The sequence below is a fragment of the Nerophis lumbriciformis genome, linkage group LG25 (genome assembly GCF_033978685.3).
Source record: "Nerophis lumbriciformis linkage group LG25, RoL_Nlum_v2.1, whole genome shotgun sequence".
Taxonomy (NCBI): Eukaryota; Metazoa; Chordata; class Actinopteri; order Syngnathiformes; family Syngnathidae; genus Nerophis; species Nerophis lumbriciformis.
Genome location: NC_084572.2, coordinates 397501 through 415914, shown reverse-complemented (window position 1 = coordinate 415914; position 18414 = coordinate 397501). Strand labels below are relative to the sequence as shown.

General features: G+C 39.5%; 1 protein-coding gene across 2 annotated transcripts in view; it reads left to right on the top strand.

The window, feature by feature from the left end:
* LOC133621488 (ankyrin repeat and BTB/POZ domain-containing protein 3-A-like) overlaps positions 1-18414 on the top strand; it is a 271547-nt gene that overhangs the window by 221231 nt on the left and 31902 nt on the right. For both annotated transcript variants that reach the window (XM_061983534.1, XM_061983533.1), the window contains exons 4-6: positions 9854-10006; positions 10169-10334; positions 15858-15947. In XM_061983534.1, coding sequence (XP_061839518.1) covers positions 9854-10006; positions 10169-10334; positions 15858-15947 — 409 coding nt within the window. The remainder of the gene's footprint in view (positions 1-9853; positions 10007-10168; positions 10335-15857; positions 15948-18414) is intronic.

Here is an 18414-nt window from a genome sequence, read left to right as displayed (position 1 = left end):
GGGTACAAGCGGCCAAAACTTTAAATGTTCCATTGAAAATAAAAAACATCACTAGGCACTCAAAAATCTTGAATTTGAAGACGCAGCGCTTGATGAATTGTCAGCCCATTACGGCTACCGTAGTCAGAGATACAAGTAGTACTATGGTGTGTGTATAAGGACCGCAAAATGGCACCCATTAGCAGAAATATTAGCTGTGTCCCAATTCAGGGTCTGCATCCTTCGGAGGACCAGGCCTACGCAGCCTCAGAAGACTGGACCTTCGGAGGCACCTCTGAAGGATGCGTCACCCGTTGTTAAATGGGACATCCTAGCCTGCGGAGGATACTTACATTTGTGTTCGCTGCCGGTGCCGCTGCTTCTATTTGCCAGCATCGTCAAAAAGATCCGGGTTGAACAAAGGCGCACAAAGCATCTTGGGACATGGGAGCCCACGAAGGATAGTCGCGGTGCATCCTCCGAATACAGAGAAAAGGAGGGCGCAGTCGTCGGCTGCATTTGGAGGAGCCTACGAATTTGAATGAATTGGGACAGCCTTCGCGCAGCTTGGTGACGTAAGCGACCTTCAAATTTGCCCTTCGAAGGATGCAGACCCTGAATTGGGACACAGCTTAAATCTGGCGTTTTGTTTCGCAATATTGGACGGCGTGGCGAAGTTGGTAGAGTGGCCGTGCCAGCAGTCGGAGGGTTGCTGGTTACTGGGGTTCAATCCCCACCTTCTACCATCCTAGTCACGTCCGTTGTGTCCTTGGGCAAGACACTTCACCCTTGCTCCTGATGGCTGCTGGTTAGCGCCTTGCATGGCAGCTCCCTCCATCAGTGTGTGAATGTGTGTGTGAATGGGTAAATGTGGAAGTAGTGTCAAAGCGCTTTGAGTACCTTGAAGGTAGAAAAGCACTATACAAGTACAACCCATTATCATTATCATTATAATATTATGCAAAACCAGCTTTTCTTATCTTCTGGTATCTGCTGATATGTACAAACGTATTTGGGATCTGCATAAGTCCTGAAAATTTGCGCACGTCTGCCACTGTAGTCCGTGCCGACACTGTAGTCGATAACCTTCTTCTCTTTCTCTATCTTCTTGTTATGGGACATTCATCCTCTTCTGTTGCCATTTCTAAAATAAAGTAGTGTAAAGTTCTTACTTATATCTCGCCATGAAAGCACTAAAACATACCGGTGTAGTGAGTTTACATTATTCACCCAAGGATCTTTAGTTATTAGAGAGTTCCGGTTATTCACGGGACACATTTCCGGCGTTGTTGTTGCACTAGTGAGCCACGGATGAGGAGATGCTGCTCCGTTATTGATTGAAGTAAAGTCTGAATGTCATTAAAACAGTTAGCTCCATCTTTTGACACTTCTTCCACTCCCGTCCTTGCACGCTACACCGCTACAACAAAGATGACGGGGTAGGACGCTGTGGAAGGTGAGCCACGTAAATAAGACTGCCCACAAAAGCGACTGTGCGAACATTTTGAGCAAAGACCCAGCATCACATGTTATGTAGACCACAAGGAAGTCTTTTCATTTAGAAAAAAAAATCATAAAATGATCCTTTTAATGCGCATTATAATCTGGTGCTCATTTTGTATGAAAAACAACCTGCTAGACCCGCTCAAAAGCAGTCCATAAAACACTGTATTATTATCAATCGAATGATAATACTGCATGCGATCACTAGGCCGCTTATTCTTTCTGCTTCTAAAGGTATTTTCCACGCCTTCGCTTTATCACAAGCAGGTTTTTTGACTTTCCCAGCAGCAGCAGCCTCCTTATCTGGCCAGAAGCACTAAAGCCTTAAACAGAGGGATCATCAGGTGCTCGCGCAGGGGAAAGAAAAACCTCAACACCGGCTTTGCCTCTCACTGCACCTCCACACCACAGATAGACTTTACATTCCCCGTCTCATTCTGGAGCCGACCCATCAAACCGCCACTTTTGGGGGAAATTCCCTTTGCAACTCCTGCGAGGCTCCGTGTGGCGTTCTAATCCCACCACCTGAGGAAGGAATAAATCAGCGCACCGCAGGAGTGCAGTGTCGCATCTTAATGCGGCGACCGGGGGGGTTTCTGTGTGATGCACCCACTGAGATCAGACTGGGTATAAATAGAAGCAGGCTGCATGTTGGCGGACATTTTGCATGTCAGCGCTGCCCTGTCCTACTGCTGTTACGTGCCTCTTAGTCCCCAAAGATGTCAAGTGTGACGGATCAATAATCATCCATGCAGCCATCTTTAAGTGCTCTCATCTCTCAAGATGACTCCTTTCATGGGAAAGCCCTCAACACCTGAGTATTGATGCACTAAATAGCCACAGACGGGCAGTACTTGATGTTTAGATCCACTGGGTATCCACAAGGGGGCAGCACTTGACATGTCCTTACACTAAAAAGTCACCAAGAGGCAGTATATGACACATTTTTATACTAAAAGCCCACAAAGGGGCAGTATATGGCATGTTATTACACTAAAAGGCCACAAGGGGGCAGTATATGACACATGTTTATACTAAAAGCCCACAAAGGAGCAGTATATGACACGTTATAACACTTAAAGACCACAAAGGGGCAGTATATGACACGTTATTACACTAAAAGCCCACAAAGAGGAAGTATATGGCACGTTATTACACTAAAATGCCACAGAGGGGCAGTATATGGCACGTTTTTACACTAAAATACCACAAAGGGGCAGTATATGACACGTTATTACACTAAAAGGCCACAAATGGGCAGTATATGACACGTTATTACACTAAAAGGCCACAAAGAGGAAGTATATGGCACGTTATTACACTAAAAGGCCGCAAAGGGGCAGTATATGGCACGTTATTACACTAAAAGACCACAAAGGGGCAGTATATGACACGTTATTACACTAAAAGGCCACAAAGAGGAAGTATATGGCACGTTATTACACTAAAAGGCCACAAAGGGGCAGTATATGACACGTTATTACACCAAAAAGCCACAAAGGGGCAGTATATGACACGTTATTACACTAAAAGGCCACAAAGGGGCAGTATATGACATGTTATTACACTAAAAGGCTACAAAAGGGCAGTATATGGCACAATATTAGACTAAAAGGCCACAAAGGGGCAGTATATGACACGTTTTTACACTAAAAGGCCGCAAAGGGGCAGTATATGGCACGTTATTACACTAAAAGGCCACAAAGGGGCAGTATATGACATGTTATTACACCAAAAGGCCACAAAGGGGCAGTATATGACACGTTATTACACTAAAAGGCCACAAAGGGGCAGTATATGACATGTTATTACACTAAAAGGCTACAAAGGGGCAGTATATGGCACAATATTAGACTAAAAGGCCACAAAGGGGCAGTATATGACACGTTATTACACCAAAAGGTCACAAAGGGGCAGTATATGACATGTTATTACACTAAAAGGCTACAAAAGGGCAGTATATGGCACAATATTAGACTAAAAGGCCACAAAGGGGCAGTATATGACACGTTATTACACCAAAAGGTCACAAAGGGGCAGTATATGACACGTTATTACACTAAAAGGCCACAAAGGGGCAGTATATGACATGTTATTACACTAAAAGGCTACAAAAGGGCAGTATATGGCACAATATTACACTAAAAGGCCACAAAGGGGCAGTATATGACATGTTATTACACTAAAAGGCCACAAAGGGGCAGTATATTGCACGTCGTTACACTAAAAGGCCACAAATGGGCAGTATATGGCACGTTATTACACTAAAAGACCACAAAGGGGCAGCATATGGCACGTTATTACACTAAAAGGCCACAAAGGGGCAGTATATGACATGTTATTACACTAAAAGGCCACAAAGGGGCAGTATATGACATGTTATTACACTAAAAGGCCACAAAGGGGCAGTATATGACATGTTATTACACTAAAAGGCCACAAAGGGGCAGTATATTGCACGTCGTTACACTAAAAGGCCACAAATGGGCAGTATATGGCACGTCGTTACACTAAAAGGCCACAAATGGGCAGTATATGGCACATTATTACACTAAAAGCCCACAAGAAGCTAGCATACGAAACGTTATTACACTAAAAGGTCACAAAGGGGCAGTATATGGCACGTTATTACACTAAAAGGTCACAAAGGGGCAGTATATGACACGTTATTACACTAAAATGCCACAAAGGGGCAGTATATGACACGTTATTACACTAAAAGGCCACAAAGGGGCAGTATATGACACATTATTACACTAAAATACCACAAATGGGCAGTATATGACACGTTATTACACTAAAAGGCCACAAAGGGGCAGTATATGGCACGTTATTACACTAAAATGCCACAAAGGGGCAGTATATGACACGTTATTACACTAAAAGGCCACAAAGGGGCAGTATATGACACATTATTACACTAAAATACCACAAATGGGCAGTATATGACACGTTATTACACTAAAAGGCCACAAAGGGGCAGTATATTGCACGTTATTACACTAAAATACCACAAATGGGCAGTATATGACACGTTATTACACTAAAAGGCCACAAAGGGGCAGTATATGGCACGTTATTACACTAAAAGACCACAAAGGGGCAGTATATGACATGTTATTACACTAAAAGGCAACAAAGGGGCAGTATATTGCACGTTATTACACTAAAAGGTCACAAAGGGGCAGTATATGGCACGATATTACACTAAAATACCACAAAGGGGCAGTATATGACACGTTATTACACTAAAAGGCCACAAAGGGGCAGTATATGACACGTTATTACACTAAAAGCCCACAAAGAGGAAGTATATGGCACGTTATTACACTAAAAGGCCACAAATGGGCAGTATATTGCACGTTATTACACTAAAAGGCCACAAAGGGGCAGTATATGGCACGTTGTTACACTAAAAGCCCACTTAACACAAAGGTACACTAAAAAGCCGCAAAGGGGCAGGCAGTATACGATACATTACTACACTAAAAAGTCACAAGGGGGCAGCACTTGACACGTCGTTACGCTAAATAGGCACAAGGTGGCAGCACTTACCACATATAGGTACACTAAGTATTTAGAAAGGGGCAGTACATGTTGATTTTCCTGAGGGAACTCTCCTGAAAGAATCAATAAAGTACTATCTATCTATCTACATGACATGCTATCACACTATATATCCACAAGAGATCGGCACTTCCCACATAAGTACACTAAAAAGTCACAAGGGGGCAGCACTTGACATGTTAATACACTAAAGAGCCACAAGGGGGCAGCACTTGACAAAATGTTACACTATATAGCCACAAGAGGGCAGCACTAACCACAAGGAAGCAGCATTTTTCATGTCTTTACACTAAAAAGCCACAAGGAGGCAGCATTTGAATTGTTGTTACACTAAAACAATCCACTAAAGGCAGCATTTGACACGTCATTACACTTAAAGGCCACAAAGGGGCAGCACTTGACACTTAGGTTTACTATCTAGTCACAATCCCCAGGGGAAGACACTCAACAGAGTTTAGGTTTCACATTAGTTATTTATCTTCAAATTAATCCGACAAAAGTAACATTAACAGTAGTTGAGTATGTTATGAGTTGGTTCCAAATGTAAGCTCATGTTTGCACTATCCAATAGTTTAATGACATCTTGTAACGAGCTAAGTTGGAGTTTATGTTCCAAAGAAAGACGCGTAAACAAAAGCTAATTTGATGAAACACTCTGCAAGTAAGTGATAGAAAACTAATGAATAGTAACACTTTTCTCTCGTCTCCTTCCAGACCATCTGCTCTGAATAAATGATGAATATGAATATTGATATGTTGGAGTTTATTCCTTGCTTAACTGTAAGAGCATATTTTATTACAACCTTGCAGTCATCAAATGATTTCTTTGGAAGGCTGCGCACTCAGCAAATTATTTAGAAGTGCATTTTTGTATCATGATGTTGTGTGGACTCTGTAAACAGAAATCTATACGTAACATACACAAGCATACATGTAACAAGCACACATATGTATGTAACATACACAAGTCTACATGTAACACACATCTAGTTGTAACAAACACAAATCTACATGTAACAAACACAAGTATACATGTAAGAAAAACAACTACACATGTAACAAACACAACTATACATGTAACAAACACAACTATACATGTAAGAAAAACAACTATACATGTAACAAACACAACTATACATGTAACAAACACAAGTATACATGTAACAAACACAACTATACATGTAAAAAACACAAATGTATATGTAACAAACACAAGTATACATGTAACAAACACAAATCTACATGTAACAAACACAAGTATACATGTAACAAACACAAATCTACATGTAACAAACACAAGTATACATGTAACAAACACAACTATACATGTAACAAACACAACTATACATGTAACAAACACAAATGTATATGTAACAAACACAAATGTATATGTACCAAGCACAAGTATACACGTAACAAACACGAATGTACATGTAACAAACACAAATGTATATGTAACAAATACAAATGTATATGTAACAAATGTACATGTAACAAGCACATATGTAACAAATGTATATGTAACAAACACAAATGTATATGTAACAAACACAACTATACATGTAACAAACACAAAGGTATATGTAACAAACACAAATGTATATGTAACAAGCACAAGTATACATGTAACAAACAGAAATGTATATGTAACAAACACAAGTATACATGTAACAAACACAAGCATACATGTAACAAACACAAATGTATATGTAACAGGCACAAGTATACATGTAACAAACACAAGCATACATGTAACAAACGCAAATGTTTATGTAACAAACACAAATGTATATGTAACAAGCACAAGTATACATGTAACAATCACACATTTACATGTTGCAAACACAAATATACATGTAGCAAACACAAGTATATATGTAACAAACATAAATGTATATGTAACAAACACAAGTATACATGTAACAAACACAAGCATACATGTAACAAACACAAATGTATATGTAACAGGCACAAGTATACATGTAACAAACACAAGCATACATGTAACAAACGCAAATGTTTATGTAACAAACACAAATGTATATGTAACAAGCACAAGTATACATGTAACAATCACACATTTACATGTTGCAAACACAAATATACATGTAGCAAACACAAGTATATATGTAACAAACATAAATGTATATGTAACAAACACAAATGTATATGTAACAGGCACAAGTATACATGTAACAAACACAAATGTATATGTAACAAACACAAATGTATATGTAACAAACACATGTATACATGTAACAAACATAAATGTTTATGTAACAAACACAAATGTATGTGTAACAACCACAAGTATACATGTAACAATCACACATTTACATGTTGCAAACACACATATACATGTAACAAACACAAGTATACATGTAACAAACATAAATGTATTTGTGAACAAACACAAATGTATATGTAACAAGCACAAGTATACATGTAACAAACAAGTATACGTGTAACAAACAGAAATGTATATGTAACAAACACAAATTTATATTTAACAAGCACAAGTATACATGTAACAAACACAAATATACATGTAACAAACACAAATCTACATGTAACAAACACAAATGTACATGTAACAAATGTATATAGAACAAACACAAGTATACATGTAACAAACACAAATGTATATGTAACAAATGTATATGGAACAAGCACAAATATACATGTAACAAAGACAAATGTATATGTAACAAACAGAAATGTATATGTAACAAGCACAAATGTATATATAACAAGCCCAAGTATACATGTAACAAACACAAATCTACACGTAACAATCACACATCTATACATGTAACACTCACACATCAACATGTAACAAACACAAATCTACACGTAACAAACACAAATCTACACGTAACAAACACAAGTATACATGTAACAAACACAAGTATACATGTAACAAACACACATCTACATGTAACAAACACAAATCTACATGTAAAAAACACAAGTATACATGTTACAAACACAAGTATACATGTAACAAGCACAAGTATACATGTAACAAACACAAATATACATGTAACAAACACAAGTATACATGTAACAAACACAAGTATACATGTAACAAACACACATCTACATGTAAAAAACACAAGTATACATGTTACAAACACAAGTATACATGTAACAAGCACAAGTATACATGTAACAAACACAAATGTACATGTAACAAACACAAATGTACATGTAACAAACACACATCTACATGTAACAAACACATATCTACATGTAACAAACACAAGTATACATGTAACAAACACAAGTATACATGTAACAAACACAAATCTACATGTAACAAACACAAGTATACATGTAACAAACACAAGTATACATGTAACAAACACAAGTATACATGTAACAAACACAAATCTACATGTAACAAACACAAGTATACATGTAACAAACATAAATGTACATTTAACAAACACAAGTATACATGTAACAAACACACATCTACACGTAACAAACACAAGTATACAGGTAACAAACACACATTTACACATAACAAACACAAGTATACATGTAACAAACACACATCTACATGTAACAAACACAAGTATACATGTAACAAACACACATCTACATGTAAAAAACACAAGTATACATGTTACAAACACAAGTATACATGTAACAAGCACAAGTATACATGTAACAAACACAAATGTACATGTAACAAACACAAATGTACATGTAACAAACACACATCTACATGTAACAAACACAAGTATACATGTAACAAACACAAGTATACATGTAACAAACACAAGTATACATGTAACAAACACAAATCTACATGTAACAAACACAAGTATACATGTAACAAACATAAATGTACATTTAACAAACACAAGTATACATGTAACAAACACACATCTACACGTAACAAACACAAGTATACAGGTAACAAACACACATTTACACATAACAAACACAAGTATACATGTAACAAACACACATCTACATGTAACAAACACAAGTATACATGTAACAAACACACGTATACATGTAACAAACACACATCTACATGTAACAAACACAAGTATACATGTAACAAACACAAGTATACATGTAACAAACACAAGTATACATGTAACAAACACAAATATACATGTAACAAACACAAGTATACATGTAACAAACACAAATCTACATGTAACAAACACAAATCTACATGTAACAAACACAAGTATACATGTAACAAACACAAATCTACATGTAACAAACACAAGTTTACATGTAACAAACACAAATCTACATGTAACAAAAACAAATCTACACGTAACAAACACAAGCATACAGGTAACAAACACAAATGTACATGTAACAAACACAAATGTACATGTAACAAACACAAGTATACATGTAACAAACAGAAATGTACATGTAACAAACACAAATGTACATGTAACAAACACAAGTATACATGTAACAAACACAAATGTACATGTAACAAACACAAATGTACATGTAACAAACACAAGTATACATGTAACAAACACAAATGTACATGTAACAAACACAAGTATACATGTAACAAACACAAGTATACATGTAACAAACACAAGTATACATGTAACAAACACAAATGTACATGTAACAAACACAAGTATACATGTAACAAACACACATCTACACGTAACAAACACAAATGTACACGTCTAGAAGTCTACACTTAAGGGCAACATGTCTTAAGTACTTACAGTATTTGTGCTTGCCTGGCCTCCTGCAGACTTACAGACTTACAGACTTACAGTATTTGTGCTTGCCTGGCCTCCTGCAGACCGTTCCTGGTCCTGCCGCCACTGATGGAGTGGATCCGAGTGGCGCTGGCTCACACGGAGCACCGCCGCAGCTTGTCGGTGGACAGCGACGACGTGAGGCAGGCGGCGCGGCTGCTGCTGCCGGGCGTGGACTGTGAGCCTCGGCAGATCAAGTAGGTGGTCATTTCATTAGGAACACCTGGGCAGATGTCTGGCAGGATACGTTGTGGTCGTCCATGTCCTTTGTCAGCATGAAAGACTGGAACTACTTGAAGAAATGAAGAACAGAACTTGGTCTACTTGTGTTTTCCCACAATGCAACTCCTTCTTTGCAGAGCTGAGGATTGTTTCTGCGGGGCGAGGAAGATGGACGCCGCCTCCACCGAGGCCAAGTTCTTGCAGGACTTGGGCTTCAGGATGCTGAACTGTGGCCGCACAGACCTGGTCAAGCAGGCCGTCAAGCTGCTGGGGCCTGATGGCATCAACAGCATGAGCGAGCAGGTTTGTGCACCTTCAGAGTAGTCAGTGTGCAGCTGCTGGGGCCTGATGGCATCAACAGCATGACCTTCAGAGTAGTCAGTGTGCAGCTGCTGGGGCCTGATGGCATCAACAGCATGAGCGAGCAGGTTTGTACACCTTAAGAGTAGTCAGTGTACAGCTGCTGAGGGTGCATGAGTGCTGAGAGAAGTGCGGTTCCTTCTTTACTTCCTTTTTTATTGTGTTCTTCTTTCTTTGCTTTTTTTTTTTTCCTTGTTCCTTTGCCTCCTTCCATCCTTGCTTCCTTCCTTCCTCCTGTTTGATGTTTCACACTTTACCTTCCTTCCATACTTCCTTCCTTCCTTACATTCCTTCTTTCCTTGCCACCTTCCTTCCTAACCCACCCTCCTTTACTTCTTTACTTCCCATCAGCCTTCCTTCCTTTTTTGCTTCCTTCTTTCTTTGCTTCCTTTTTTCTTCCTTCTTTCCTTCCATCCTTCTTGCCATATTGCCTTCCTTCCTTTCCTTGTTCCTTCTATTCCTTCCATCCATCCATCCTTCCTACTTTGCTTTCCCTCATTCCTTCTTTCCTTCCCACCTTCCTTCCTTTTTTGCTTCTTTCTTTCTTTGCTTCCCTTTTTCTTCCTTCCTTCCATCCTTTTTGCCATATTGCCTTCCTTCCTTCCTTTCCTTTTGTCCTTCCATCCATCCATCCTCCTCTTCTTTCCCTCGTTCCTTCTTTCCTTGCCACCTTCCTTCCTAACCCCCCTCATCCTGACTTCCTTCCATACATCCTTCCTTTTTTGCTTCCTTCTTTCTTTGCATCCTTTTTTCTTCCTTCCTTCCATCCTTTTTGCCATATTGCCTTCCTTCCTTCCTTTCCTTTTGTCCTTCCATCCATCCTTCCTCCTCTTCTTTCCCTCGTTCCTTCTTTCCTTGCCACCTTCCTTCCTAACCCCCCATTACTTCTTTACTTCCCATCAGCCTTCCTTCCTTTTTTGCTTCCTTCTTTCTTTGCTTCCTTTTTTCTTCCTTCCATCCTTCTTTTCTTTCTTCCTTCCATCCATCCTTCTTGCCATAGTGCCTTCCTTCCTTTCCTTGTATCCTTCTATTCCTTCCATCCATCCATCCATCCTTCCTAGTTTTATTTCCCTCATTCCTTCTTTCCTTGCCACCTTCCTTCCCTACCCCCCCTTACTTCCTTCCATACATCCTTCCTTTTTTGCTTTCTTTTTTCTTCCTTCCTTCCATCCTTCTTGCCATATTGCCTTCCTTCCTTTCCTTGTATCCTTCTATTCCTTCCATCCATCCATCCTTCCTACTTTTCTTTCCCTCATTCCTTCTTTCCTTGCCACCTTCCTTCCTTACCCCCCCACCCCCTGACTTCCTTCTATACATCCTTCCTTTTTTGCTGCCTTCTTTCTTTGCTTCCTTTTTTCTTCCTTCCTTCCATCCTTCTTTCCACATTGCCTTCCTTCCTTCCTTTCCTTTTATCCTTCCATCCATCTTTCCTCCTTTTCTTTCCCTCATTCCTTCTTTCCTTGCCAACTTCCTTCCCAACCCCCCCTCCTCCTGACTTCCTTCCATACATCCTTCCTTTTTTGCTTTCTTCTTTATTTGCTTCCTTTTTTCTTCCTTCCTTCCTTCCATCCTTCTTGCCATATTGCCTTCCTTCCTTTCCTTGTATCCTTCTATCCATCATTCCTACTTTTCTATCCCTCATTCCTTCTTTCCTTGCCACCTTCCCTCCTTACCTCCCCTCCTCCTGACTTCCTTCCATACATCCTTCCTTTTCTGCTTCCTTCTTTCTTTGCTTCCTTTTTTCTTCCTTCCTTCCATCCGTCTTGCCATATTGCCTTCCTTCCTTCCTTCCTTTCCTTTTGTCCTTCCATCCATCCTTCCTCATTTTCTTTCCCTCATTCCTTCTTTCCTGGCCACCTTCCTTCCTAACCCCCTCCTCCTGACTTCCTTCCACATCCTTCCTTTTTTGCTTCCTTCTTTCTTTGCTTCCTTTTTTCTTCCTTCCTTCCATCCTTCTTGCCATATTGCCTTCCTTCCTTCCTTCCTTTCCTTTTATCCTTCCATCCATCCTTCCTCCTTTTCTTTCCCTCATTCCTTCTTTCCTTGCCACCTTCCTTCCTAACCCCTTTCCTCCTGACTTCCTTTCATACATCCTTCCTTTTTTGCTTCCTTCTTTCTTTGCTTCCTTTTTTCCTTCCTTCCTTCCATCCTTCTTGCCATATTGCCTTCCTTCCTTTCCTTGTTCCTTCTATTCCTTCCATCCATCCACCCTTCCTACTTTGCTTTCCCTCATTCCAGACCATGATTCTACCAGCAGCATGCTTGACAATAGAGCAGAACTAGACCATGATTCTACCAGCAGCATGCTTGACAGTAGAGCAGAACTAGACCATGATTCTACCAGCAGCATGCTTGACAATAGAGCAGAACTAGACCATGATTCTACCAGCAGCATGCTTGACAATAGAGCAGAACTAGACCATGATTCTACCAGCAGCATGCTTGACAATAGAGCAGAACTAGACCATGATTCTACCAGCAGCATGCTTGACAGTAGAGCAGAACTAGACCATGATTCTACCAGCAGCATGCTTGACAATAGAGCAGAACTAGACCATGATTCTACCAGCAGCATGCTTGACAATAGAGCAGAACTAGACCATGATTCTACCAGCAGCATGCTTGACAGTAGAGCAGAACTAGACCATGATTCTACCAGCAGCATGCTTGACAATAGAGCAGAACTAGACCATGATTCTACCAGCAGCATGCTTGACAGTAGAGTTGGTGATCCTGCTGCTGCTTGTCAGATGTTTCCACGGTCACGTCTGTGTGGACTCACTGGCACTACTGTTGTAGCAGCTGTACACGGACTACTCTAAAGTGGCAGTTGAGAGATAACTCAAGTAAAGTAGACGTGTCATCATTATGCAGTACTTCTATGTTTATATCTTTTTATGCATGATTCAAACAATCCAGGACGTGGTTGTCCTCTATTAGCCGTGGGCGTGCGTCCGAGTGTTGTGAAGCTGGCATGTTTCCGTGAGCTTCTAACTGGCGCCTGCTTGCAGATTTAGCCGTCTGCTTTGGGTCCAATGATAAATTAGAGCCGCTCCGACCGCGGCTGACTTTTATTTGATGTGCAGGCAGCATTACAGGCGCAATAAAGCAGAATGCGAGGTGGCGGCCGTGATGGCGGTTCAGCGCTCGTTAAGCATCCGCAGGAAACACCCGAGGGTTCATTGGGTCAAGAGCGAGTCGTAAAAGTACTTCTGCTGCAAGTTTGTTGTTTGTTTTTTTTTGTCAGCTCTTCTGCGCCAAACACGACTTGTTTGCTGGCGGCATCATGTGCGTGGGCGTGACAGAGTTCTCTGCGCATATGTTGGCGTGCGCGCAGAAAAGATGCTTCACGCTCTCAACTCTGGGATATGGGGGGGGGGGTGCTTTGATTACCAGGCTGCTGCTATCAGTTCTGGGAAAATGAGCACGCTTAAAGAGGTCGTGGCTCTACCCCGAGTGCTGCATTTCAGCCATTCTTCCACTGGGGGGCAGCATCTGTAGATGTGTGTCATGATCCGTGGAAAAAAAAAAAAGTGTAAAAGGCAGCATGTGTGATGGTATGGGGGTGTATTAGTGGCCAAGACATGGGTAACTTACACATCTGTGAAGGCACCATTAATGCTGAAAGGTTTTGGAGCAACATATGTTGCCATCCGAGCAATGTTACCATGGACGCCCCTGCTTATTTCAGCAAGACAATGCCACAGACAGTGAACATTTTTGACAACAATTATGACTTTCGTCATAATTTGGCTGAGTAAAATTCAGATTATTATTATAATATTGCCCGAATGTTAAAGTTTCTTATAAATATGTGACTTTTGTCAAGTAAAATTACAACTCTTTTCATAAAATTGCCAAAATGTTAAGCTTTTCTTGTAAAAATGTGACTGTTTTTGACTGAAATTCCAACTTTTGTCATAAAATTGCACAAATGTTCAGTTTTTCTTGTAAAATTTTGACTTGTGTTGAGTAAAATGACGACTTTTACTATAACACTGCCAACATTTAAAGTTTTTCTTGTGAAACTGTGACCTTTTTCCAACTTATTTTTCACAACAAGCTTTTTTCATATTAGCATAGTATGTATATATTATTAATGTTGTAAATACACATCTTTATATATAAAGTTAAAGTTAAAGTACCAATGATTGTCACACACACACTAGGTGTGGCGAGATTATTCTCTGCATTTGACCCATCACCCTTGATCACCCCCTGGGAGGTGAGGGGAGCAGTGGGCAGCAGCGGTGGCCGCGCCCGGGAATCATTTTGGTGATTTAACCCCCAATTCCAACCCTTGATGCTGAGTGCCAAGCAGGGAGGTAATGGGTCCCATTTTTTTATAGTCTTTGGTATGACTCGGCCGGGGTTTGAACTCACAACCTACCGATCTCAGGGCGGACACTCTAACCACTAGGCCACTGAGTAGTATCTAGAAAGGGTGGTCCTAAAGAGGAAGGCATTTTTCGGAGGTCTCAAGAAGGTATAAAATACAAGAACGTGTTTGTGTTCTTGTTTTTCTACACTTCTTGAGACACCACATGGAAAAGTAGCTTCCATATGAGGAGCGGTGAACAAGTTAGGACTGAAATCATGGTCCCAATATGGAAAACTATTGCATCTAATAGAGAGCCAAATACTAGAGTCCGTGAACGTTGCTCCAAAGTCAGGATTTTTTGTTGATTTAATGTGCATACAAAAGTAAACAATATATGATAAAAACAAGACGGCAGCTAAGCACATTACTGAAAAAAAAAAAAAATAGAGATCTCATTTGCACCCCTGGTGGTGACATCTATCAAAATGAGGGTGGTCCCAAAAAGGAGGGATTTTTCAAATTGACTGTGTCGGTTTTAAAAGTGCTCCCCCTCTGGTCAACATATGAAATAACAAGTGTGTGTAAAAATTTAAAGTGCTCCCCCTCTGGCCAACTTATGTAATAACAAGTGTGTGTAAGACATAGAAATGTGCCCTCTTTGGCCAAAATTAATTAAAAAATAATAAATATGTATATAGAGACATACTGGAATAACTTGAAGTAAATAATGAAGATTAGCTTATTTCATCAAGACAATGCCAAGCCACGTGTTACATCAACGTGGCTTCATAGTAAAAGAGTGCGGGTACTAGACTGGACTGGCCCGCCTGCAGTCCAGACCTGTCTCCCGTTGAAAATGTGTGGCGCATTATGAAGCCTAAAATAGCAGAAGGGAGACCCCCGGACTGTTGAACAACTTAAGCTGTACATCAAGCAAGAATGGGAAAGAATTCCTCTTCAAAAATGTGTCTCCTCAGTTCCCAAAGCTTTACTGAGTGTTGTTAAAAGGAAAGGCCATGTAACACAGTGGTAAGAATGCCCCTGTGACAACTTTTTTGCAATGTGTTGCTGCCATTAAATTCTAAGTTAATGATTATTTGCAAAAAAAATGGAGGAGCCTGAAACATGTCCTCCTGTGCTCCCAGGGAATGACGCCTCTCATGTACGCCTGCGTGCGCGGCGACGAGGCCATGGTCCAGATGCTGCTGGACGCCGGCGCCGACATCAACAGCGAGGTCAGTTCTCGCCAAAATGCCGCCTCCTGTGGCTCCTCCCACCTGCACGCTTTGGCCAAAGCAGCTTCAAAGTGCAGAAGAAGAAGAAGAAGAACTGTGATATCTCCTCTGGGGGCTTTTATTTGTTTTGCTGCTCATCAATAATGCATCTTTGTTTCTCAAGTGTGTGTGTGTGTGTGTGTGTGTGTGTGTGTGTGTGTGTGCGTGCGTGTGTGTACTTGTATTTCTACCCTTCTTGAGAAATCAACAAGGAAAAGTATCTTCCATATGAGGAGTTGTGATCAAGTGATGACATAAATCATGGTCCCAATAACATGGTATCTTATAGAGAGCCAAATACTAGAGTCCGTGAACATTGCTCCAAAGTCAGGATTTTTTTGTTGATTTAATGTTAAAGTTAAAAAGTTAAAGTACCAATGATTGTCACACACACACACGAGGTGTGGCGAAATTATGACCCATCACCTTCGATCGCCCCCTGGGAGGTGAGGGGAGCAGTGAGCAGCAGCGGTGGTCGCGCCCGGGAATCATTTTTGGTGATTTAACCCCCAATTCCAACCCTTGATGCTGAGTGCCAAGCAGGGAGGTAACGTGTCCCATTTTTATAGTGCATACAAAAGTAAACATTGACATGTGCAAAGGCAGCAATATATGATACAAACAAGACGGCAGCGAAGCACATTACAAAAAACAAAAAATAGAGATCTCATTTGCACCCTGGTGGTGAAATCTATCAAAACTAGGGTGGTCCCAAAAAGGAAAGATTTTTCAAATTGACTGTGTCGGTTTTGAAAATGCTCGCCCTCTGATCAACATATGAAATAACAAGTGTGTGTAAAAATTTGAAGTGCTCCCTCTCTGGCCAACATATGTAATAACAAGTGTGTGTAAGAAATAGAAATGCGGCCCCCTTGGTCAAAATGAATTAAAAAAAAATTAATAAATATGTATATAGAGACATACTGGAATAACTTGATGTAAATAATGAAGATTAAAAACCAATTACAAACAAAACAAACAAACAAAAATTAACTAAAAGCAGTCTTTTTCTCACAATGCGTCGACTATTTTTTTTTTTAATAAAATTGGGAACAATTTCTCATATTCTTTCTGTTTATGTAGAATTGCAATATTTTCCCGTACAATTCTTACTTTTTTATGTAAAATTATTATTTTTTAATGCAAAAATTTGTCATATAAAATTTTTACTTTTATCACGATATTGCCAATTTTTTTGTTGTTCTTGTAAAATAGTGAACATTTTTGGCCAAAATTATAACTTTTGTCATAATTTGGCTGAGTAAAATTCAGATTATTATTATAATATTGCCCAAATGTTAAAGTTTCTTATAAAGTTGTGACTTTTGTCGAGTAAAATTGCAACTCCTTTCATAAAATTGCTACAATTTTACGCTTTTCTTGTAAAATTGCGACTATTATTGAGTGAAATTCCAACTTTTATCATAATATTAAACAAATGTTAAGTTTTTCTTGTAAAATTTTGACTTGCGTTGAGTAAAATGACGACTTTTATTATAATACTGCCAACATTTAAAGTTTTTCTTGTGAAACTGTGACCTTTTTCCAACTCATTTTTCACAACAAGCTTTTTTCATATTAGCATAGTATGTATTTATTATTAATGTTGTAAATACACATCTTTATATATCTAGAAAGGCTGGTCCTAAAGAGGAAGGCATTTTTCGGAGGTCTCAAGAAGGTATAAAATACAAGAACGTGTTTGTGTTCTTGTTTTTCTATCCTTCTTGAGACACCACAAGGAAAAGTAGCTTCCATATGAGGAGCGGTGAACAAGCTAGGACCGAAATCATGGTCCCAATACGGAAAACTATTGCATCTAATAGAGAGCCAAATACTAGAGTCCGTGAACGTTGCTCCAAAGTCAGGATTTTTTGTTGATTTAATGTGCATACAAAAGTAAACATAGGCAGCAATATATGATAAAAACAAGACGGCAGCTAAGCACATTACTGAAAAACAAAAAAATAGAGATCTCATTTGCACCCCTGCTGGTGACATCTATCAAAATGAGGGTGGTCCCAAAAAGAAGGGATTTTTCAAATTGACTGTGTCGGTTTTAAAAGTGCTCCCCCTCTGGTCAACATATGAAATAACAAGTGTGTGTAAAAATTTAAAGTGCTCCCCCTCTGGCCAACATATGTAATAACAAGTGTGTGTAAGAAATAGAAATGCGCCCTCTTTGGCCAAAATTAATTAAAAAATAATAAATATGTATATAGAGACATACTGGAGTAACTTGAAGTAAATAATGAAGATTAAAAACAAATTACAAACAAAAAATTTAACAACAAATAAAATAACTAAAAGCTTACCTTTTTTATATTTGTATGTATGCATTGTTGCGTTCGGACCAGATGTTCCTCCCAGGGAATTTAAGTTGCTGGTCACTCCCAAGTTCTTTTTATGACACATAAGCTGAGTAAGA